Consider the following 23,441-nt stretch of genomic DNA (forward strand, 5'->3'; position numbering starts at 1 on the left):
AGCCTTAGCCTAGTGAGACTGGAGAAGGGTGAGGTGATTCCTAACAGACCATATGTTACCATCTTGGGTTTCGTGTTTGTTTCTGGGTTAGAGAGCACATTAGAGAGGATTTTACTGTTCCTGAGTAAATGAGAGGCTATTCTGTGTCCAGAAGGCAGTTTCTTTAGCTGTTCCAAAGAAGATTTTAAGTACAGTGATGGCAGTATGGTAAAGTAAGTGGCAGAAACAATGATGTGCAAGAACAGTGTTGCTCTTATCATCTGTCCTAATCAGTCAATGAAAATTCAAGTTGTGTAACTAAATTTCAAGCATTAAGTTTACAGGGAGACTTGTGAAAGTAGGAGAGGGCCTAGAGAAATATTGATAAGAGGTTGTTTTGAGTGCTTGTTGGACTGCTAACTACAAAGCAATCTCTTTTAGTGGCAAGAAGTTCAGGCCCCCACAGAATAACAAAAATTATCTGATAGGAACTTTGTCATTGCAGATATCTGGATGAATTTTGTGTGCTGAAGGGGAGCTTAGTACAGCAGCCTACAGATCCTTAAGACATTTCCCAGGGGAAAAGGATTAACGAGGACAACACTGACATCTGATAGATTTTGACTGTTGGATGTTGATAAATGTTAATCATCGAAGAAGCTTCCATGACAAATCAAGGTTTTACTTTTATATAAAGCTTATTTGATGCCAATCTACAAATACAGTAATGTTACAAGTTGTATAATGCTTTATTGTTCATTTAGCATATAATATAATAGCACAGACCTTAATAGCATCCAGCATATGATGAATGCGAAAGATTTTTTGATACTGTGAAATTTTTGTTGTTTGTTTCATGCAAATGTTTCTCTTCTCAGAGAAACTGTGAAAAATACAAGGGTGGAAGCAGAGGTGGTGCAGAGTATTCTGTAACTGGGAGAAGGCTACTGAGCAAGTCGTTTTTTCACAGGCAGTGCTGCATTGCCACAGTTCATTAAGTGCTGGAGTGCAGAGGAACGAGGATTCTTCCTTGCTGTGAATTCAGCCACCCAGCAGAAAATTGCTGTCTCTTTATACCAAAACTTGCATCAGTAATAAGAAATACAATAGGAAGTGCTAATTAGCTCGTAGTCTCTTGTCCTTCTTGTCTTTCGTTTTTGAAGTACATTTTGGAGTGAGGAGAGGGAGCATAGGGCATCCCATCAAACTAGTGTTGTCCAGGTCTTCAGGATATTTTCACTCAATGTTCAGAGGGACAATTTGTTGCTGAGGGTTTGCTTGGCATAGAAACATCATTGTTACTGTTGCATCACAGAAACTTTCCTAAAATTCTCTTTCTCCTGTTCCCCAATGAAAAGGGTTTCTGGTGAATGGCATCCCTGAGGAAACTGGCTGCCCTGCTGAGGGTGAACAAGTCACCAGGGAAAGGCATGGAGCCTCACGGGAGCATTGCTTCATCTTTTCCATGCACACCTCTGCTGCAGCTCAGTGCTCCATGGCTACAGTGAACAAGCTGCCCTGAGCTGGGATTGTAATAATTCCTTTGCTGCCATGGTCAAAATTGCAGTGTGAAGTACTCCTTGCAGATGTTCAGTACCATGTGTGTGTGATTTTGCCACTAGCAGCAAACCTGAGTCACCCTCTGTGGCTGAGAAAGAGTCAGCAGTCTGGAGCCAGAAGGTACATGCTGAAGTCTGGACCAGCATGAGAAAATGGTGCATGAGTAGGCAGGAGGCTGTGAAGTGCCATTCAGGATCTTGGCAGAGGGGCATAGGATGTGGCTCACAGGGCAAAGGAACAGGGCAGAGGAACAGGGCAGAGCTCACAGGCTGTAGCTCACAGGGCAGAGGAACAGGGCAAAGCTCCATAGGCTGTGGCTCACAGGGTAGAGGAACAGGGCAAAGCTCACAGGCTGTGGCTCACAGGGCAAAGGAACAGGGCAGAGGAACAGGCTGTGGCTCACAGTGCAAAGGAATAGGGCAGAGCTCACAGGTTGTGGCTCACAGAGCAAAGGAACAGGGCAAAGCTCACAGGCTGTGGCTCACAGAGTAAAGGAGCAGGGCAGAGCTCACAGGCTGTGGCTCACAGGGCAAAGGAACAGGGCAAAGGAACAGAGCAAAGCTCACAGTGCAAAGGAACAGGGCAGAGCTCACAGGCTGTGGCTCACAGGGCAAAGGAACAGGGCAAAGCTCACAGGCTGTGGCTCACAGAGCAAAGGAACAGGGCAAAGCTCACAGGCTGTGGCTCACAGAGCAAAGGAACAGGGCAGAGCTCACAGGCTGTGGCTCACAGAGCAAAGGAACAGGGCAGAGCTCACAGGCTGTGGCTCACAGGGTAAAGGAACAGGGCAGAGCTCACAGGCTGTGGCTCACAGAGCAAAGGAACAGGGCAGAGCTCACAGGCTGTGGCTCACAGGGTAAAGGAACAGGGCAGAGCTCACAGGCTGTGGCTCACAGAGCAAAGGAACCAGGCAGAGCTCACAGGCTGTGGCTCACAGGGTAAAGGAACAGGGCAGAGCTCACAGGCTGTGGCTCACAGGGCAAAGGAACAGGACAAAGCTCACAGGGCAAAGGAACAGGGCAGAGCTCACAGGGCAAAGGAACAGGGCAGAGCTCACAGGCTGTGGCTCACAGAGCAAAGGAACCGGGCAGAGCTCACAGGCTGTGGCTCACAGAGCAAAGGAACAGGGCAAAGCTCACAGGCTGTGGCTCACAGAGCAAAGGAACAGGGCAGAGCTCACAGGCTGTGGCTCACAGAGCAAAGGAACAGGGCAGAGCTCACAGGCTGTGGCTCACAGAGCAAAGGAACAGGGCAGAGCTCACAGGCTGTGGCTCACAGGGTAAAGGAACAGGGCAGAGCTCACAGGCTGTGGCTCACAGGGCAAAGCTGTGGGGTTGCCCAGAGCTGTTGAGCCTGGTGTTCTTTGAGGCTGTGACAGCCACAGTGACGTGTTGAAGGGAGGTTGCAGATGAGGACCTGGGAAACAGAGGCTGCATTTACCTTGTAAGATAAGGTATGGATAGGGGAGCAAAGAGGGGAAGAAGTGCAGTGGAGACTGTGGGAACCTGGTTGTGTCAGCATATCTTCATCCTGAAAGCTCTCCAGGGCGAGAACTTGTTTATCCATAAATCCACTGAGACTGATTGACATGTAAGTGCCACAGATCCTGGTACTGTGATTTGATGGAAGAAACAACCTTTCTTGGATTCCTTTCTGTTTTCTATGCAAACTGTTTTGCTAGTCCTTCCTCAGTCCAGCTATTACGCTGCCATCCCTTATGTGATACAGTCCCTTTCCCACTTCTCTCTAACTTATTTTGGCTGTTACGAGAATTCAGTTGGTTAATAAGGGCACATCTGGGGAGAAAACAGGAACAAATGTCTTGATCTTGAACTCCTGCTCACATATCTGTATTAATAAGTCATGGATAAGTAGATGTTGAGTACTTCAATTAGGCATTCTTCCCTTTCCTACCACCTTCTGTTTCTCTTCAGGTTTTAATCTCTGTGGGTTAGAAAATGCCAGTGGACCATGAGGATTGCCAAAAGCTAATAATAATTAAAATTCCTTGCTATAAAAAGCAGTGTATGCTGCTTCTGAGCTGAAAGCATTAAAACACTTTCCAAGAATTCCAACATATTTAATTCTGCTGGACATTTGACTTATAGCATGGTAATTTTTTTCCTGCTTCAGTGCAGTGTAATGACAATAAGTCCCGGTTTTGTAAATTAGTTCCCACACAAATTCCTCATGACATCACATGTGGGAGTTCACATAATAAAAGAGGAATGTTCCCCTCTTCTTCATGTTTCTTTACAAACCTGTCTCCATCACTTACACCAATGTCAAATTTTCTCAGAAAACTGAGCTGCTAGATCTGTACTTAGTCTCTTCTATTAATGATCAAAAGTGCTGTGTTCTTAATTGACCTCATCGATAAGCAAATTTTAAAAAAAGGAAAATATTTTGTTATATTCAACAGCATAATCCAGTTGCTTTAATCGATTGGACTGGCTAATTCAGGCTGCTTTGGTGAGCACTGAACCTCAGAACTGGCCTGACTGGTTCCATAGGGATTCCCCAGCTGGTCTGTTGGCATAAAAGCAGCACAGCTTCATCACCAGCCTCTGCCTGGGCTTCACATCACAGAGGTGGGGAAGAGAAAGCAAGAATTGAGCTCAGACCTGTTCTCTTGAATCCTTTGGAATTCCATTAAGGTCCTTACTGATACTGTTAATTTAAGTCGTGCTGATCTGTTTCCAAATTATGCTGGAGACAAAACTTCAGGAGCAAAATGGGTAATTTGAATTCCCTTTCTCCATGATCACTGATGTGTTGGCACCAAACCTATACTGCAGCTGTGAATTTATTTTTATATGCCCGGGGCTCTATAAGCAGATCTGCATCACTAGACTAATGTAAGAGCAATTTTTTTTTAACTTACCACTCATGTACTGGATGAGAAATCTATCCCTTCTTAGCTATCCAAGTTTGGTTAGTAAGCACTTCTTTTATATTTGTAAAATATCCTTGATAGTTTGATATTAACCTCATGAAAGGAGAGGTGTGTTGAAACAAAGACATTCCAGCTATTAAGGGATTCCCTGGCAATCCTGCAGCCTCATCAGGGATCTGAGACTGCCCCTCCTGCCCAGAGCCCACGTTCTGGCCAAACTGGAATTGTTTGGCTCTCGCAAGCGAGCGCATTTCCAGAACAAGATCAAATATTCTGATTTCTGACAAGTTCATGAGAGCACAGTGGGTATGTATCAGACTCGTTAAAGGGAACATATTGCCAGTTTGGATTTGAATTATAATTTCATTGTAATTTACTGCCTTAGTGGTGTCAGACTCTCACATCCAGTTCCTGTGTAGTAGTTGTGTGTGTTCCAACTTCTCTCTGAAGCAAGTTTGTTATGGTGGCTCAGAAGGATGTTTTAATAAGTTTCTTCTGAGATGGAGGTACAATATTGCTGCTGCTGAGATTGATCTGGGCCACACTTGCAGCTGTAGCTGGAAGGAGTTGGGAGGGCCCTGCAGGTGTCTCTTGGTGTGCTCTGCATACCAGTGCCTGAAACATTTACATCTGAATTTCCTCATTAGGAGCCTAAAGAAAACATCCAACTAGGAAGCTTCACATTGAAATGGAATATGCTTAGAACCAATGAGAAAATGGTGTTTGTGTGTCCTGAATGGTTACTTGTGATAGTAGTGGGAACTTGGTTTTCATTTTTTGTTGTGAGGTTTCTACCTAACACATTGAATACTTCGAGGTGGGATCTCATTCTTTCCTCTGTATTTTCTTAGCAACAAAAGCCATACAATGTATTTTGTATTCCTTGTTATTTTTAAACCCATATCTTCTGTTACTGTCTTTTTAGAAATTATTTTATTACATCTTGTCATAAAAAAGGGCAAAAATAAGGTATATCTGTTTAGTCCAATGGAAGGAAAAAGGGGATGGAAAACAAAGACAGAAAGGTCATTCTCAGCAATTAGATACCTCTTTCTCCAGTAACAAAGTAATTGCCAATTATATGAGTGAATTCAGATTAATGGTAACAGTATTTTCAGAGGCTTGACCACACCACAAATAATATTTTATTTTCTCTAAGCAGTCCTTCGTAATTCTCTTGCATTTTAACTTATTGTATTTAGTGGAAATTCTGATATTTGCATGTGCTAGCTACCATATCAGTATTTGTTCTGCTTTTCTGCTTTCCCTGGGTGCCTATATGCTGTCTATAAAATTAAAACAAGGAGACATGCTGTTGTTTCTTTTGTATTGTCTGTTTGAATACTGCACAGAGCACTGTAAGGTGCTGGGATATATCAGTTACTAATAAATTACTTATGTGGTTCTGGTATTACAGTAGGAGTCATGTGGAAAATGCCACGACCATCTGCAGAGTGGAAATCTGGAAATGCTGCAATACCATCCCCAGCATCTCTTCCTTCATTGCACAGGGCACTGAAATCCATCTGAAGCACAGCACTTTTTGGCTATAAAATGGTTGAGGCTGATGTTACAAACAGATCTTAAGGTGTGTCCTGTGTGTGTCTGAAAGCAGCTGTGCAGTACTAGACCAATATTTTATACAAGCTGTTTCTGATGCAGAAACATCAAAAATAGTAGTTTTTATTCTAAGGAAAATAATAGGGTAGTCCCAAACAAAGCAAAATTTCCAATGTTCTGGGCTGCAGCTGAGTTTTTTCTGAGACCACATCGATGTCACAAGCAGCACACATGCAGAGGGCTGGGGAAGCCTGGCAGTCACAGTCAGTGTCCTGTTGCCCTCCTGTGCTTTGGCCTCTGTGCAGATTTATCTTACATGAAGGTTTATTTTTCAGGTTACGACTGCAGTTTCTATAGCTCCTTTTATTTCTGACAGTCAGTCAATCAAAGAAATACATTGTCTTACTGAGGGTAAGGGTTCCATTTTTCACTGAGCTGAGCTGGAGTCTGGTTTCCTCCTGCAAACTGCAGTGACATGGAGAGGTTCAGGGGACCTGTGAGAGTCCAGGAGGGAATTCCCTTGATCTATTCATGTGAGGAGGCCTGTGTTGTCCCCACTGCAGCTCCCACCGTGGGAGGGGGCAGGATGGAGTGGGCTTGGAGCATTCTGCTGATGTACACAAGGCACTGCTGTGTTCAGACCGTATAGATATGACTTGCCTCCCCTTGGGCTGCACCTTCCAGAAGAATGAAATGCTACATCTGCCCAAAGAAATACAGATAAAAACTTCTGCAGGGTCACCTGGTGAGCAGGGGACTGGAGTGGAAGGACAGCTTTAAAATTCTTTAATTCTCTTCCTGCACTCAGTCAACAAACTCCAGTAGCTCTTCCACACAGCTACTGTCCTGCTCTCTTCATTATGACATTGCAGCTGCTTGTAATGCTCTCTTGTAATGCTTCCTGCTCTATTTCCAGCTCTTAGCTCCTTTAAAAGACAACAGAAAATGAGGTAGATAGAATCCCCATAATTTTCTTTCAGATAGTTACTGTGGTTACTGTGCTGCTGCAGGCTGGGAGGGGGGATGTTGGCAGGAGATGGGAGGCTTCACTCAGGGCAACGTGAGGAAAGATATGTAGATGAGAGGCAGTGGTGGAACTCTGTGGCTCTTAATTCATTTCAATGAGGACCTTACAGAGTGCAAGGAATGACAGAACTCATTACTCTGAAAAAGCACAGGACCCCTAGTTTAGAATAGAATTTATTTTTAAATGTAGGCCTTCCCAGAATATCTTTGTTTTGCTCTGGGATTATTGCCAAAAGTATGTTTTTGTGACATTTTGTAAATGTACCTGCATTCTTAGATAACATTATTTTTGTTGTTGTTCAAAGCTATTTACAAAAAGAAACAGAAAGAAAGAGGTATAAGCTCTATCAAAGTAAGTGCAGGCAGCTTACCTAGCGAGACAAAAGGAAAATGACAGAGATGGTGAATGAAAAGCTGGATTTGAAACAGAGCAAAAACTACTATCTTGCAAATTTATTCTGGCTTGTGAATTTGCTGGAGTGGAGAAATGTGTTTGAAATGCTCATCTTCAGGTTCAGTTGAAGAGGAGTTTACAGGCATCACATAGAGTCAGGAAGTGATTCAGTAGGTTAAAGGCAGTCAGGAGTTTGAGATTGCTGAAGCAGCAAAATGACAGAGCAGCTTCTGTCAGGGAATCAGGAGAAAGATCAGAGAGAACAACAAGGCTGAAAGGAGACTGAGCAGAGCAGGACACCCATGTTTAGAATCCAAGTTGAAAAGTAAAGGATGTCACTGAAGTATTATCAAATTCTTTTTGGAGCTAGATAAGAAAATTGTGAATATAGCAAAAACTATTTACTGTAATAAACAGCATTTATATAACATATCCATCACAAGATGTTGAACTGGTTGACAAAAGTACTTACATATTTTATTTTTACTTCATAGGTGATTAACCAGAACAAGTTGACTTGAGCAGTTACACAGAAAGTCAAAAGCACAGCAAAACTACTGATCAAGAGCCACTTATGTACAGTAGTCTAAGTATAAAGATGCCAGAATATGCCCTTTCACACCTGGGAGCTGTTTGTCTCACATCTGACTTTTCTGTCCAGCTCCACCACGACTCTGCTGGACTGTGTCAGATCAACCCTGTGTTACCTGAATTCAGAGCAGCACTCAACTATTTCTAGGCTTTGCAAACCGATGTCAAATGTTTATCAAGTTCTCTTGCAATCTCTCTTTGCATTTTGTCGGCATTTCACAGCATATTACAAGTGGCATGTCAGTAAAAAATAGATTTGGTCTTGCCAGCAAGAGAAAGCAGAGAAGGAAGCGGCAGCAGTTGGCTCCCAGCAATGTTCTCTTGGGAACAAGTCTGAACTGAGGCAGCTTTAGGGCTCTTTAGTTAAATTAGAGTTTTCCTTCAGTCCTCCACATGATGAGGTTGTTCTTTTAAGGACAACACCATTTTGCAAACTTCTGAAAAACTGAAATACAGTCTTGGAAAACTGGCCTCTTGTTGTACTATTTAGGTTATGGTAGATACCAGGCACAATCCACAGAGGAAATAGCTCTCAGTACATTATGAAAGAGAGCAGAAACATTCTGTAAAATGCTGGGGGAACACTGTCTCTGGCTGACAGGTTTTTATCTTTAAGGCACAAAAGTCTTGGGGGATGTCACAAAGAGCTACAGATCTGTGACAAAGAACAACAGACAGTGGTGTCCATCCCTGTTACTGGAGTTCCAAGGCAGAGCTGGAATGTCACTGTGGGGTTTTGTCCCCATTACTGCCCACTAGTGCATAGCACTGCAGGTGGCTGGGTTTTAGAGACTGCTCATGGGATCATTGCAGTTGAGACCTTTTCCAGAAAACCTGTCTCAGGCCCATGTTTTGTTATAAGTTGTTTGCTACTTTTATTGCTGCACTGGATTTGGTTTGATTTGTGGATTAAGTTTACATGGGTGACAGTAGACCTGGGTGCATCCCTGTCTCCCAGAACAGCTGTTACCCACCTGCCAGCTCCTCCTTTAGCAGCTCCTCTTTGCTGATTCTCCTGTAGTCCTTAGTCATTTGTGCAGTGGCTTCTTCGTAGTCATTATTGTGACTACCAAAGGTAACCACAAAGTCTTAGCAGTGCTTCCTCCACCTGGCTTGCCACAGCTGGCAAATGGTGCTGACGGTTCTGGATGGACCAGATAAGAGGAAGAACAGATAAGCACAGAAATTAGTAAATTTGGCATCATGATTTACTGCCTTCCAGTGTTGCTCAATCCAAAAATCTCTGGTGCTACAATCTCAAACCTGGTTTACTGAAGAGATCAACAGATCTCTGAGCAGAAGGATGTGGACTGATCTGGAAAGGTTCCAATGTGGAGTGGCCACAGCAAAAGGAAGGAAAAATGGTTTAATCATGGGATAATCATGCCATGGTGACTTACTGATCATGGGTAGATTGCTGGGCTTGCATATCCAGAATCCACCAGGAGCCTGAAGTGTGAACTGGCTTTGGCAAGAAGCTGAAGAGTGTGCAAGTGTTTGAGCAAACAGAGAGCCCTTTTTTCTGTAACTTATCTAAGGAGTTGTCTCCTCGGATGCCTGATCATGAGGATGGCAGCACTCTCACTGTTTTGCTCAGAGCTGTAAGCAACCTTCAGTGATGTGGAGAGGCAGAGAATATGCCAGACTTATGCAGAGGCCCTTAAGGAAAATTACTCACTGGAGCCATTTATACCAGCTTGTATTTGCAAGGGAGGGAAAAAAACCCAGAAGATATTTTGGTCTAGAATTACAGTTCTTAAATCCATAAAAGAAAAATACTGAAAGTGATCATGTTTGCCTATAGAATGGTGCTCAAAGAGGATAAAATAGCAACAACAATTTGATGAGAAACCTTAAGTATAGATAAGGCAGAAGTGAAAACAACTGTGTCTTAGTTGATAATTTTCTGGCTTCTTTCTTTTGGTTCCTGACTCCAGCAGTCATTTTAATAACTTTTGAAGGTAAGTTATTTCGTTTTAACATTTCCTTTTAAAGGCAGAAAAAAACTCTTCCATAGGTGCTTGCAGAGCTGACCTGCTTTTTATAACTCTTACAGAATCTCTTCAAGAAGGGAATAAAGAGCAAGAAAGTAAAAGCATGCTGTTTGCCAAATGGCAGTAACAGCTCCTGTCAGACAGTAGGAAGAGGGGAAAAGGTTTAATAGAGCTCACTGCTTTTACTTAAGAAGGCTGAAAAATTGACCACTGCTGGAGGTGGAAAATACTTTAGAAAGCTACTTAGGGATGTTGAAAATGTGCAGGACATAAAATTAATATTCTGTTGTAAACACAGGGTGATATGGAGGTGGAAACCTGAACGAATTCTATTTTTCACAAGGAAAAAGGTAATTCAGAGCAGTGATTTTCACATGTGACTCAGTGTCCTTTGCAGGGCTTTAATCACTGAAAATGTTCACACACATCAGTTTCTGGAAAGTGGAGAAGGCAATGGATCAGGCACAGCAGTGCAGTACCTAAAATTTGAAACACACACACATCAGTTAAAAAGCAGCAGAGATTATGTAGAACTGAAAAGTATAAATAACTTGGGGTTTTTTCATCTCCAATTTCCTGAAGGTTCCAGGAGATTTGGCAAAACCAACATTTTAAGCAAAGCCAAACAACACGCAAATCTGCCATAAGTACTGATTTTCCTGCAATTATACAGAACCTTTCATACAAGCAAACTTATTAAGGATTGGACAACTGAATTTTCTGCCAAGATAACAATCCCTGTATTGGAGTCCCATGTCTAGTCGGGAAATCCTGACAAACATCAGGAAGAAGGCAGAAAGAACCTGCCAGAAAAGGATTGTGAAATAATTCAGGTTAGAAGGGACCCAACAAGGGCTGCAGCCCTCTCGAAGCAGGGTCAGTTCTGAGGCCAGAGCAGGTTGCTCAAGGCTCTAACCAGTCAGATCTTGGAAACCACCAAGGGTAGAGATTACACAACTGTACTGCTGAAGGAGTAACTGAGGTGGTAATAATGCAGAAATTAAAAATCAGCTTGTATTTTGCAGTGTAATGTGGGTTTCTAAAATGCCCAGGCAGTGTCACTGTATCTGCAAACACTTTGTACAGGTGGCCTTTTCTGTGACCTGCCACATTCCCATCCTTTGTCAGGACTTAATGAGCTGCAATAAGGTACCTTGCCGAGATAACAAGCCCTTTAAGGTACTCAGGCAGGAGAGACAAACTGCAGTGAAAATATTAATGATTGAATGTGCAAGTTGCATGAGTTCTTAAGAATAGCTACCAATAGCTGGCTTGATTTTGTCTTTTTCAGTTACAATTTTACATCAGTACTGTGCATTTGTGTGCCACCAGTTACTTTCTGAAGCACAAAGAAACCTTCTTCATTGTATATATTTGGCCATGTAGCCCCCACTGATGTTTTACTGAAGTACAGAGAAGCTGAGTGATTAACCCAAGGTCACTGAAAGTGCCAGTGGCATCTGGGTGGTAAAACCCCAGTGTTGGTGCTGTTTGTACCCAGTGATCCTCCTTCGTGAGGAAGGGGCAATACTAAGGGCATACAAGAGAATTTTCAGTGAACAGTGAATAGTTTCTCCTAAAAAGGTCCAAGAAAATGCTTGGAAAAGGAGTGTTGAAAACCCTTGTGCTTCATGCCATGTGTTTTGCAGGTTTTTCTTCAGATATGACACAGCAAAGTGAAGAGCCTAGCAAATAATCTCTATGTAGAAAAACCCAAAACACTAAAAAAAGAAAAATGAAAAAGACTGTCTTTGAGACTTTTTGCAGAGCTAGAGGAGTGTGAGGCCAGTGCAGTCCAGAATTTGACATCTGTATCCTGCTGCTGCTAAAACATAGGTGTAGTCACAGCTGTTTGCCCTTTCATTGCAAAGTGCAGGTTAATAAACATCCCTGACAATAGAAACAGGCATGATTTAATCACAGCTGTTACCACAGATGGGACTGTGCCAGTCGTGTTTGCATTGCATATATATTTGCAGAAACAAGTTTGTTCAGAAGAAGATTGTCTGTCTGTGAATCTGTATTGACATCAAAGTAGAACTATTAAACACTTCTTCCATATAGCAGAGAATGGAAATGGAAAGATAACATCACAAATTAAGTATTTGCTTAAAATATTGAAGTAAATGTTAAAAAGGGATTAAAAATGATAAATTTCTGGAATGTCTTATTATTAAGTGTGTTTTCTTAATCAGTACTGACTTCCCTAGAGAAGGCAAAGGGCAGAGGACAGATTCCACAGTAACAATCAGATTGCTTGTGCAGGTTACTACAATATTTGTCTTGCACATTTGATGCTTTGCTATGCAGTCAGAAACAGACTTCAGTGTTTTCAAGTGCAGTTCAAGCATAATTAGAAACTCAAAATGAGTTGAAATCTCAGCTGGAGGCTTAGCAAGTTGTTTTCTTGCTGCAAGTCATTTAAGATTTATAAACACATAACTTTTGGCTGGAGCAAGGCGATATCCTCAATCCAAGTGTTCTGTTACACCTCACTTTGATGCAGGATACAGTGCACTCAGTGTCCAGCTGTGCAGTGTCTTCTGTCCCTTCATGCAGCAGAAGCTCAGGAGCTGTGGGGCTGCTGTCTCTCCGAGGCAAAGACTGCAATATAATTGTAATAATATTATATAAGGGTGCATTTGTTTCATTTGTAATACATGCATGCAGCAGCAACAGGCTCATTTCTAAAAATATTTGCCATGCAGGGAGCCAGGCTCCTGCAGAGTCTGAAGAAGGTTTCCATGGCAGAAGCTGTGCCTGGGGGACAGGGCTGTGGCTGCAGATGGAGCATGGCTAAGTGAGCAGGGCAGGTCAGAGCCGGTGTGTGGGGAAGGTGGCAGTGCCCTGACCCACCACGACCTCCAACAGCTCCTTTGGGAGCGTTTGGGGGAGTCCTTTGGCAGGGGTTGGAATTGCCTCCTCCCCAGTCAGTGCAGAGGGTGGGGAGCACCAGAACTGTCTCTCAGGTGACTCCCCCAGTCTGTGCAGGAGGTCTGTGTTTAAGGGGATGCAGCCCTAAGCTGAGTGCACACACTGAATAAACAAGAAATCACTGCCAAACACTTCAGATGCAAGACTTCTTACAGTACCTCTGTTTCCTTGAGTTCAAAGAGCCCTTTAATGAGGAACTCCATGCGCTGGCTGAATTAATCTCAGTTTCAAATACAAGAACCATGTCTTTAAAAAGAAGAAACATGCTGGTGGTGCTGTAAAATGCTATTTTTTGTGCTGTCTGGAGAGTAATAGGACACTGGTAAAACAGATTGTCCTCAGGTGTACTTCTCCTTGGGGTGTGCCTTTCTCTGTCCCTGACTGCCACACTATAGTGTATCAGTGGGATACTGGCCATCTTCACTGGTGACACAGTTTTTGAAAGGGGAGTTGGAGGAGGTTCATATAAGGTCTATATTTGCTTTTTCAGTGCAGGCAGGAAGTTGGAAAGTAATCATTGTAATTAAAAAACAAGACAAAATTTATCTGCATATATAGCACATATATTTGAGAAACCTCAGTCAACTTCTTGAGACCACTGGAATTATATTTGCAGTGGCATGGAAAAGACTTTCAGTTGCACAATCTGATCTGTTCACTTAGAAACAAAATACTAATTTTAAAATGGACTATGATCCCTAATGGAATTTGAATATGAATTCAAATTGCGGTGTTCCTGTGCTCACCATGCAGCTGGAGTCATGACATTAAATTACATTTTGATAAGATCTCATTACCTGTGTTGTAGTACTATGAAGCACTAAGACAGTGAAATGCTCTGAGGACTCATTCACCTTTACTGCTCCTCTGCTCTCAGGTTGGGCAGGTTGTACAAGATGGGGCTTGTGCTGCTGCAGGGAGGCATTGCTGGGCACACCCTTGTCTCCTGACCATGCATGGGTAAAGCTGACCCTGCAGAGATATGAGCAATGGTTTTGCAAAGCTCAGATTTTGTTTGTTGTTTTTAATATAATGAGGGCAACATCTCCTGTGTTATCCCATGCATTTGCAGATGTTGTACATGATTTGTAATCCTTCTCGGATATGCTTATGTAGGTAGAGATTGTTTCACTGATTTTCCCAAGTGATCTAAGCATTCAGTGATTACCTCTCTAATTTATTTCTGTGCCAAGAATAATGAGTGGGTTAACTGCTCATGATACAGCTCTGGCTGGGGAACAGAGAGAGGAGGTTTCTTGTGAGTTATGGCAAATATTATGGTGTTCATGGGGGAAAAATGCCTCCACCTCACCTTCTTCCTTCTTCCTTGTAAATCTCCGTCAGCCCCGGCTGCTGCCCCCAGATTACAGGGCTTTTAAAGAGACTCAATTAATTATCTTCATAATCAATTTGTCAGGGCTATCAAGGCCTATCAGTGCAGCCAGGGCCCTGATACAGTTATACAAATGAAGTAGACTGGGAAAAAAATCAGTCTTTACTGTAAGACAAACAAGGTATTTCTTCTATGAAAGTGGTTTTGGATGCTTTCTGTGATGATTTAGGGAGTAGGCTTGGTTTTCTTCTTTTGCCTTTGTTACTTATTTATTTATTTAGCATGATCTTGGCACAGATATGCCAGGAGGCAAAGATATGCCCAGTTGTGAAAATAGAGTATGGGTACCCTGAGAGAAACATTTAGAAGTTGTATGAAATCTATTTGTTCAGCAGTGCATGTATCTGATGTTCTGAGAAATGGCAGTGTGACACTTAGCCAGGAAGGAGGAACAGAGTTGATTTCAAGCTCCATATTCGTAATTGGGTCTTCAGGAGACAAAAACCAGTCTGTTTTGAAGGCTGCCCCTTCTAATGAGAAGCTTTTGAAAAGTATGGGAAAATAAGTCTAAATGAAGTATCTGTGGAGGATTTTCTTCAAAACTCTGGTTACATTTATCATAAGAAGATGTATAAATCTCCAACATCAAGCATCTTCTTGTCAAGTGTAATACTTACTCATTTTAAAATAATACAAGAAGTAAGAGTATTATGTGACTCATGAAAGATTGAACATATGGCAAAAATTGGTTTCTCCATTTTTGAAAAGTTTTTGAAACACTTGCTAGCTATGAAGCAAGATTTATGATGGGAAGCTGTATCTTTTATTAGACTAGAGCATAAAATTGGAAGTCAGCTGTACTGTGGGTCCCTTCCAACTCAGAATATTCTGTGACTGTAAATACTGGACAAGCTTTCAGTCCAAGGGATTGAGGGACTGAAAACAGTGACTGGACTTCTCTGGGAAACTTGCTTTAATGCTTGTCCTTGCCTTACCTGCTCAGAAAACAAGAAGCATTTCAGTCCCCAGGCTCTTGCTTTAGCACTTTTCACAAGTATTACAATCTCACACATTTAAAAAAGGATGTGACAGTTACAGTTTTTCAGCTTGCACGCTGCTCTGAACTGACAGATGTGTAAAGAAGAGCTTTAGCTACAGAAATTGATATAATGTGGATTCTGTGCTGCCTAAACACTCCGATGAGAAACAGTCATCCAAGTGTAGGGAACAGCATTTGCCCTTTTAGATTCCAGCTTTGCACTGCAAATATTTTTGCTTTGAGTCTTTCTGTACTGACTCTATAGGTTTAGCTGGAGTAAAGCACCATTCTGATTAGAGATAATATAGGTTGGGGCATGTATGGCCCCATACAAAAGCCATGGTTTCTCTGGTAGTGCAGCAGGGTCAGGAACATTTGACTGTAGATTTCTCAGATTTATAGTTGGAGTTTAAGTAAAGGAACACTGAGCCATAAATGTTTATCTTTCCAAACACTGGTGTTTCCTGGGTAAGTGCATGCACAACCAGCTTTAACCAGCAGCACTCAGCTGAGAGTTGAGCCCCACCATTCCTGCACATGCCACATGTGGGTTTCTCTGAAGAACTTCTGGTCTGGCAAATGTAAATCAGTTTACAGATCTGCTTGCAGTATAAATGCCTAGAGAGCTGGACTGAATCTGTTTAGCTGAGAGAAATGAGTGAAGTTTGGACTCCATCAGTATAAGCAGTGTGATGATTCATAAAAAATGTATCATTTAGTACTTCACATCTGTTTGAATCTCTTGTTTCCTGCATTAAACATATTCAATGTTACTCTGTGGTCAAAACTTGGTTATATAAATCTTGGAAGAAAATCTTTTTTAGTTATTTCTAAAAAAAATCTTACTGAAAATGCATTACAGGTTGCAGTTAATGGAACCAAGTGGAAAATGCATGAATACTTTTTGAGGGCTTTTTGATTCAGTGGTGGCTGGTTTCTCTGTGTCTTTGTACAGCCAGTGCTAGATAAATCTCCACACTCAAAAAATGGGCATCTGAGAATTTTCAAGTAGTGGTGACTACTTGAAAAATGCCATGCAGTTATCCAAGGAATGAAACAAGCAATCCTGTGACAGATGAGGTGCCTCTGTAAGGCAGTGAGTACCTTTTGTGCACAGGTTCACAAATCTGCAGCTGAGGTGATCTATGTGTTAATGTGTAGGTAAATGCCATGCAAGTGTAGATACATAGTTGTGTTATCTTTGTCAGTCAATCCAGCTTAGTCCCCATCCTTGGCCTCTTATTCCTGCCTCTGTGTGACAAGGACAATTTTTGATGAATATCCCTTCAGTTGGTTAAAACTTGGCTGTAATAATGCCAAGGTCATGGGTTCAATCCCCTGTGTGGGCCATTGACTTAAGAGTTGGACTCGATGATCCTTGTGGGTCCCTTCCAACTCAGAACAGTCTGGGATTCTGTGACTGAATTGCTAAGTTATCCCCATAGAGTTAGTCAGATGCAGCTCTGGAGGGGCTGATGCAGTGCAAGAGCAGAAAGGGGTGGTCAAACAACACAAGAAAATGTGGGGCTTTCATCACATTGGTGTATATTGCCCACTGATTTCACGTGCTGTGACATACCAAAGCCTAAAAGCCAACCTGTGACACGTGTTTTTCTTTCCTGACAACAACAGCAGGTCAGGAAATAATGCAATATCCTCCCACCCCGAGCACTTTCTGTTCTGGTAGTCTCTTATGTATATTGCCAGCTTGAAACTTAGATACACTGAAACCTTTTAAACTTATTTTCAAAACTTGTAACTAGTTTTATTTATATAATTAAAACAATTACTATTAACCACAGTGTAACAGTTACAAATGAAATGGGCATAACGTGTCCCTGGGAGCAAAATTTTGCTATCAATTGCAGACAGCTAAAATACAATATGAAATAGCACAGATAACCAGATGTACACTTAGTTGCTACAGACTAAAAGTAACTGGAAAGCACTCCTAACTTTAAGATGGGAAGTATCTGATGCTCAATGAATTTGTCTTAAATAGGATCTGTTGAGGGTGTAGGCTAAGTTATAAAATACGGAGTTAATACTAATAAAACTATGTTCTACTGTAGTGTTTATAACATGGTTATAAGTAATATTTTATGCAATCACATCTCAGCCTTTATATATTTTGGAAGGATAATAATTTTCAAAAGGAGCCCCAACAAACCATTGCAGACCTGTGATGACACCACTGTCAATATAATAATCCAATAATACATAGTTAAGAAAACTGCAGGGGGTGCAAACAACTTGAGTTTGTTACACTGACACCAACAGTGGTCTTTTTAAAGTGCTTTTTTAAAAACTGTTTAATATCTGGATGAAGGAACAAAAGCAAATACTAAAATGGAAAGAGTTCATAACCATCAGGAGCTTAATCACCTTCCTTGCCTCGTCTTAACCTTACTGAAGTTGCTCTTGTAAAGCAGGTGCTACTAGGACAGAGCTACCAACTGAGGTAAAGATTACACTGGAATTAAGTGGGTGTAATCTGAGGCTCCCACTTTTAAGCACATCGTTAGTCCCTTGACTTGGTGGACTTGTGCACGTGAATTTTAAAAGAATAAATGGAGTCTTGTACCAGTTGCATTAAGAAAGGTTAGAGGATAAAAATAAATGTGGCATTATAAAGGACAAAAGCTGAATGGCAGAAAAACAGATTATAAACTTAAGTAATTTAAGATCCTACAGTTTTGCAATTATGCAATAAAGTCTTTCTTATATGAAAAATTAAGAAACAAATGAGCTCACACTTTTGAAGCATTATCTAGAAATGTTTTTAGCAGTATGACAATTTTCAGTATAAATCTTTGTGTTGAATGTCACAATTTTCAGTACATATTTTCATGTTCTGTACACAAGCCCTTCTCATTAACAAAAATGAGTCATGATAATTTCCCATAGTACTCATTGCAAGCCTGATATTTGTGTTCAAGGAGCTGTAGGAGTGATCTCACCTTTCAAAACTATCTGGGTTGGAAAACCACACCTGTTCTCCCCATCTTCCTTCCTCCTTACCCTGAATTATCTGGGGGGAGGGTGAAGGGGGGTGTTCAGAGAACAGTTTTGCCACTTTATATCTTGTGCAAGGGTTTCCTGGACTATTTCTGGGCCAGATACAAAGTTGTTTGCCAGGTAATTAAATGATTCCATTTTGTTAAGATGTCTCTAGGCTGCCTTTCTGAAATACTTTGGAAATAAGGAACTGTGTGTGTTCAGGCTTCATTTTCACTTGCTGAAGTTGCCTGTGCAGTTAATCTTTGTTGCATGTTGTCTGGGCAAGTATTTTTAAGAATGAACTGCTAGTCCTGCTCTCTAAAAGCAAACTATGAAAAGAAGAATTCTAGCTCAGTGGAGCATGTGTTGTGCTGTCTGACTGTTTATTGGGCTGGAACCACAGACTCCCTGAATGTGCTCCTGCCCAAGTCTCACAGTGTCTCTGGTTATTTTAACAGTCTCCTCTCTACCAGATAACCCTGGACAAAGTGGAACAGTTTGGAATATCTGAAATTTTGACATCCAGTAGCTACTTAACAGTGAAGCATTTTGTAAAATCAGCCTTGATCAGCTGCAGTGCATTTAAATCCACAGTCCTGTTCACAGAACAGCTGAGATGGGAAGTAGAATAGTTACATAACATTTCTGTAATAAATTTCTGTAATAAATTAGCTCTGCTGCCATGAACCACGACTAAAACTCACAGATATTTTCTTCAGCAGTGGTCTCAGATTTTGTCACTACACATAGTTACAGATGGCAAAGGTTCTCTAGGACCTCGTCCAAAGCAAGGAGATGAGTTTCTTTTAATCAAAGAGATTATTCTTCAGCTCTACAGTGATAAATTCTTTAGGTATTTTAAGGCTGAAAATAACATTGTGTTGCCACTGCAACCTGCTTTTAATTCTATTTGTGAATTTCTCATTTACTTAAAAGTTGAAGTGATATTCTGGCTGAACAGAAAAAAACCTTGCACTGTATTAAACTTAGTACTCTTTTTTAAGGTGTTAAAAGAGAAATAACAATGAGTTTAAACAGCAGGTGTTTAAGGCAGACTGACTGTCAGAAGAGTTGGGTTTATTCCCATTCTGAGCATATCCAGCCTCTGGTGTGTACTTGAGGTGTGTGCTTTAAGGTGTTAATGAGAGGTAAAGTTCAGATGTTTGGGATTTTGTCTTTGTCTAACAGTTCTAATATGTGAGAGGTGAGGAGTTACTGGAAGACTCTATTCCCTGTACACTGAGCAATTATCTGCAGTGTTTGTGGAAGAGGCACCTGCAGTGAGGTACAGCTTTTAAAAGAGTAAGTAGATATAGGAAGCAAGCTGTAACTGCATGGAAGTGGGAGGAAGACAAGAATCATTACTAGACATCATTAGTACATTATTTTTTTTCCCGAGGAACTTGATTAATCAAGACACTGAAATTCTGTGTCATTTTAAGGATGTGGACTTCCCACAGGTTTCTTTAAACCACTTTGTTATTTCTTGAGCTAGAAACAGACACTTTCTTCTCTTGTGGTTTTTATGGTGAATTCTGATTGTCTCTTCCCCTTTTTCTTTCATTCTTGAAATGCTGAAATCAGGTGGCAACTACAAATACAGAATGTACAGTATCAACAAAACTGCATGACCTCATTGATAATATACAGGCATACTTATAGCTAAGCATCCCAAGACTGCCTCATGGGACAGCAAAACCATCTGATATCTCTGGAAGATCTTGCATGAATTGTTCTCTTCTTCTGAGCCACCAACACCACAAAACCCACAGGAAGCTGTCTCTGTAGTGGCTGCGGTTCTGCAGTTTCCTCCTTGCCCAACTCTTAAGTGGTCAAAATATTTTTGAAAAAGTTAAATCAACACAAAGCAGAGAATAGACTTCCTGTTCTTGCAGTGTAATGTGCCCTCAATTAGGAAGATGGATTCACACATCTGACTATCCTTCTGTGTCCTTTGAATCAATTTAGCATTATGGTTTGAACTATACTTGTTAAATAATAGTTTTATTTTTATGTTTTTTGCCATGGTCCTTCCACCTTATTTCAGTCTCTGTCTCCACCCCTGCAGTCCTCTTTGGTTCCCCCTCCATGTGCCTCATTTTGGTTTATCATTTTTAGTCTTCATTCCCAGCCTGCAGGCCTTGCCCACCCTCCCCAGAACTTTTCAAGGGGAAAAAGATGAAAGGGAGGATTATTTTAGCCCACACTTTATCAGGTCACCCTCCCCTGGGTTTCTTTTCGTGCGTCTCCACGTCTTGAAATCTTGCCCCTCCTTCCTGTTGTGATCTCAGCCTTTTCCTTCCTGCCTCCTCTGGTGAATGCTCTTAGACTTTGGCAACAAAGCATGTGGACATAAAAAACGTCACATTCCGCCTCCTGCACGTGTAGATAGAGTGAAATAAAAAACCCAACCCAATCTGAGGCTTAGTTACATCTAGCCATTAGCAAAGCCAAGTGGTGCAGTAGTGTTTTCATGGCAGTGGAGGAGCTTTGGCAGAAGATCATGCTGTGCCAGGGGAGCTCCCGTGGAGAGCAGCCCCTCCAGAGCTTGGCACAGCCCCTGCTGCGGGCAAAGGGGGGAAGCCACAGCACTCTGGGAGCACCCGGGTGGCAGGAGGTCAGGGATGGTGCTGACAAAGGGTAGAGGTCACTGCAGCTTTGGGTCTGCCCCGGTGTGTGCTGGGAGAAGGTCCCGGTGGGCTCTCTCTGGTGCAGGAGCTGAATTGGCCCTTCCCCCCTTATTTCAGGCTGCTGCCTTGGGAATTTGCTTCTGCTATTTCCTGGAATATGTATTTGTTTATTTTCAAAGGAGAACAAAACTAAAACTCATACAGTAGCTTTGGGTAGGGCATTTCTTGGTAGAGGGAGTGATTTGGATTATTGAATTATCAACTCTTTTTAAGAACTTGAGTTCTGAAGATTGCATGGAGCACAAAAACTGCTGGTAGCACATAAAAAGTACAACTGCAAGAAAATTATGGCACTGATACCATGGCTTTTACTGTCATCCATATCTTGTGAAATGTTTGCAAAGTGAGAGTAAAGTACTCCCAGTTTTAGCCTGGGCTTTTTTCTCACCACCTTTCACTGGCAGCTCATATACCTGATTAGTCATGCAACTTTTGCTCTAATCTAATATTAAACAATAAATTAATCAACATCATAAACTATGGACCACAGTGATGTGGCTAATGCACAGAGCGTGGCATCTTTTCACTCAGGTTTGAAGCACATGAGTGGGTGATTCTTTTAGAAGTTGTTGGTTTAACTTACGTCTTGGTCCTACATTTGGGAGTATGTGCTCAGCTTTATGTGGCATGAGCTACCCCAGAAGAAACTCCAGCTTCATAACTGGACAGAATATGCATCAGACACCCACCTCCCAAAAGTAAAACGGCATCTTTTAAAAGCCTTTCTTTCTAAATGGAAAAAAAAGTTTGCAGTATTTCTCTTAGTGCTTAAATAAATACTTTTAAAATCGCAGTGCCTAAAATACTGGGAAGAGTTTATTTTTCCAAGCCACAGGCAGCAGTTCGTGGTGCTATAGGAAATGCTAAGGCTATGCAGTCACCACCTGAGAGCAAATCAAATCTCCCAAGTTGTTTTCTTTTTGTGTCTTTATTGCTTTTATCTCAAGAACAAAATGTACAATTAAGGAACTTGAAAACTGATGTCCCGCCCCTTAAAACAATGGGCAAACGCAAGAGAAGGTTTGAGCCCGCGCTGATCGACATCTCATCTCATCTCATCTCAGTGCCGCGGCCGCTTCCAGGGGGCGAAAATTCCTTCGCCCCGACGCGAGCGCAGCGGGGGCTGTGCTGAGCCCTGGAGCGGCTGAGCCCCTGGAGTGGCTGAGCCCCCGGAGCGGCTGAGCCCTGGAGCGGCTGAGCCCCCGGAGTGGCTGAGCCCCCGGAGCGGCTGAGCCCCCGGAGCGGCCCCGTCCGGCGGCAGCCCCGTCCCCGCAGCCGCTCGGCTCCCGCAGCCCGTCCCGCAGCCCGTCCCGCAGCGCCCCATCCCCGCAGCCCCGGGGCGGTGCCGGCCCGGCCTGCTCCGCTGCCCGCGGTTCAAACGCCCCCCGCGCTCCCATAGGCTGCGCCTCGCCGGCCGCGCTCGGCCCCCGCCGCCCCGACCATGGCGCGGGGGAGCCCGCCGGCGGCCGAGCCCCGCGGGCGGCCACGCACCGCGCCAAGCCCAGCCGAGCCCCGCGGGGCCGCCACGGGCCGCTCCGCCCTCGCCGCTCCGCCACTGCCCGCGGCTCCGGGTCTGGCGCTGGGGCGGGGAAGGCGGCGGCGTTGGGGCGGCGGGTCCCCCCGCGGCGGGTTGGGATGGGCCGGGCCGTGCCGGCGGTCGGACATGGCGGAGGCGGCGCGGGGGGAGCGGCACGCGGTGGGCTGAGCGGACCGGCCCGGGGCAGCGCGGCCCCTCCCGCGCTCTGCGCCCCGCGGCGGCCCCGGCCCCGGCCCCGCGGGAGAGCCTCCGCACTTTTACCAAACTTGAGCCCCCGCTCCCCTTCCTCCTCCTTCATCTGGCCCTCCTCCCCCGTCCCCGCCCCTTCCCCGCCGCCCTCCTCTTCCTCCTCCCCCCCGCGCCCTGGGATGTTTATTCGGGCGGCTGCGTGAGGCGCGGGTGGCGGCGCCGAGTTTCTCTCCCCCGGCCTGAGGAGTTGCAGGCGCGCACACGCTCGCCCGGCTCCGGGGGAGAGAAGGAGACAAAATGTCTGCCAGGGCCGCGGCGGCTCCCTCGAAGGTAAGGCTCGGCCCCGGCGCTCCCCCCGCGCTCGATCCCCGCGGCACCCCCGGCGCGGTTCTCCCCTTGCCCCGGCGGCCGTGGCTCATCCCCGGCGGCGCGGGCAGCGAGGGCAGCGGGCCGAGCGGGGGGGCGAGGCGGCCGGACCCTCCCGGGCGCTTTCCTCGCAGGTGGCTCGCAGCCCCCCGGCCCGGCCCGGCCCGCAGCCCCCGCCCCACCTGTTGGGTGTTGGGCGCGGGGCCCCGGCGGCGGGACGGGCCCTGGAACCGGGCCGTGCCCCGGGGAGGAGCCCCCGCGCTCCCGCCGGTGCGCTGGCCATGCCCTTTTGTTCCCGGCTGGAGCTGGGGAGCAATTAAGAAAGGTTTAACCGGGAGAGTCCAGTACTGCAG

At 43.9% G+C, this 23,441-nt stretch overlaps 1 protein-coding gene across 4 annotated transcripts in view; it reads left to right on the forward strand.

The window, feature by feature from the left end:
* TJP1 (tight junction protein 1) overlaps positions 1-23,441 on the forward strand; it is a 166,989-nt gene that overhangs the window by 73,023 nt on the left and 70,525 nt on the right. The window contains exon 1 of one of the 4 annotated variants that reach the window (XM_071568953.1): positions 22,651-23,052. The exons of the other annotated variants lie outside the window; for them this stretch is intronic. Coding sequence (XP_071425054.1) covers positions 23,020-23,052 — 33 coding nt within the window. The 5' untranslated portion in view covers positions 22,651-23,019. Of the gene's footprint in view, positions 1-22,650; positions 23,053-23,441 lie in introns of those variants that run through there. 4 annotated transcript variants of the gene reach the window in all.

The sequence above is a fragment of the Pithys albifrons genome, chromosome 13, assembly GCF_047495875.1.
Source record: "Pithys albifrons albifrons isolate INPA30051 chromosome 13, PitAlb_v1, whole genome shotgun sequence".
Taxonomy (NCBI): Eukaryota; Metazoa; Chordata; class Aves; order Passeriformes; family Thamnophilidae; genus Pithys; species Pithys albifrons.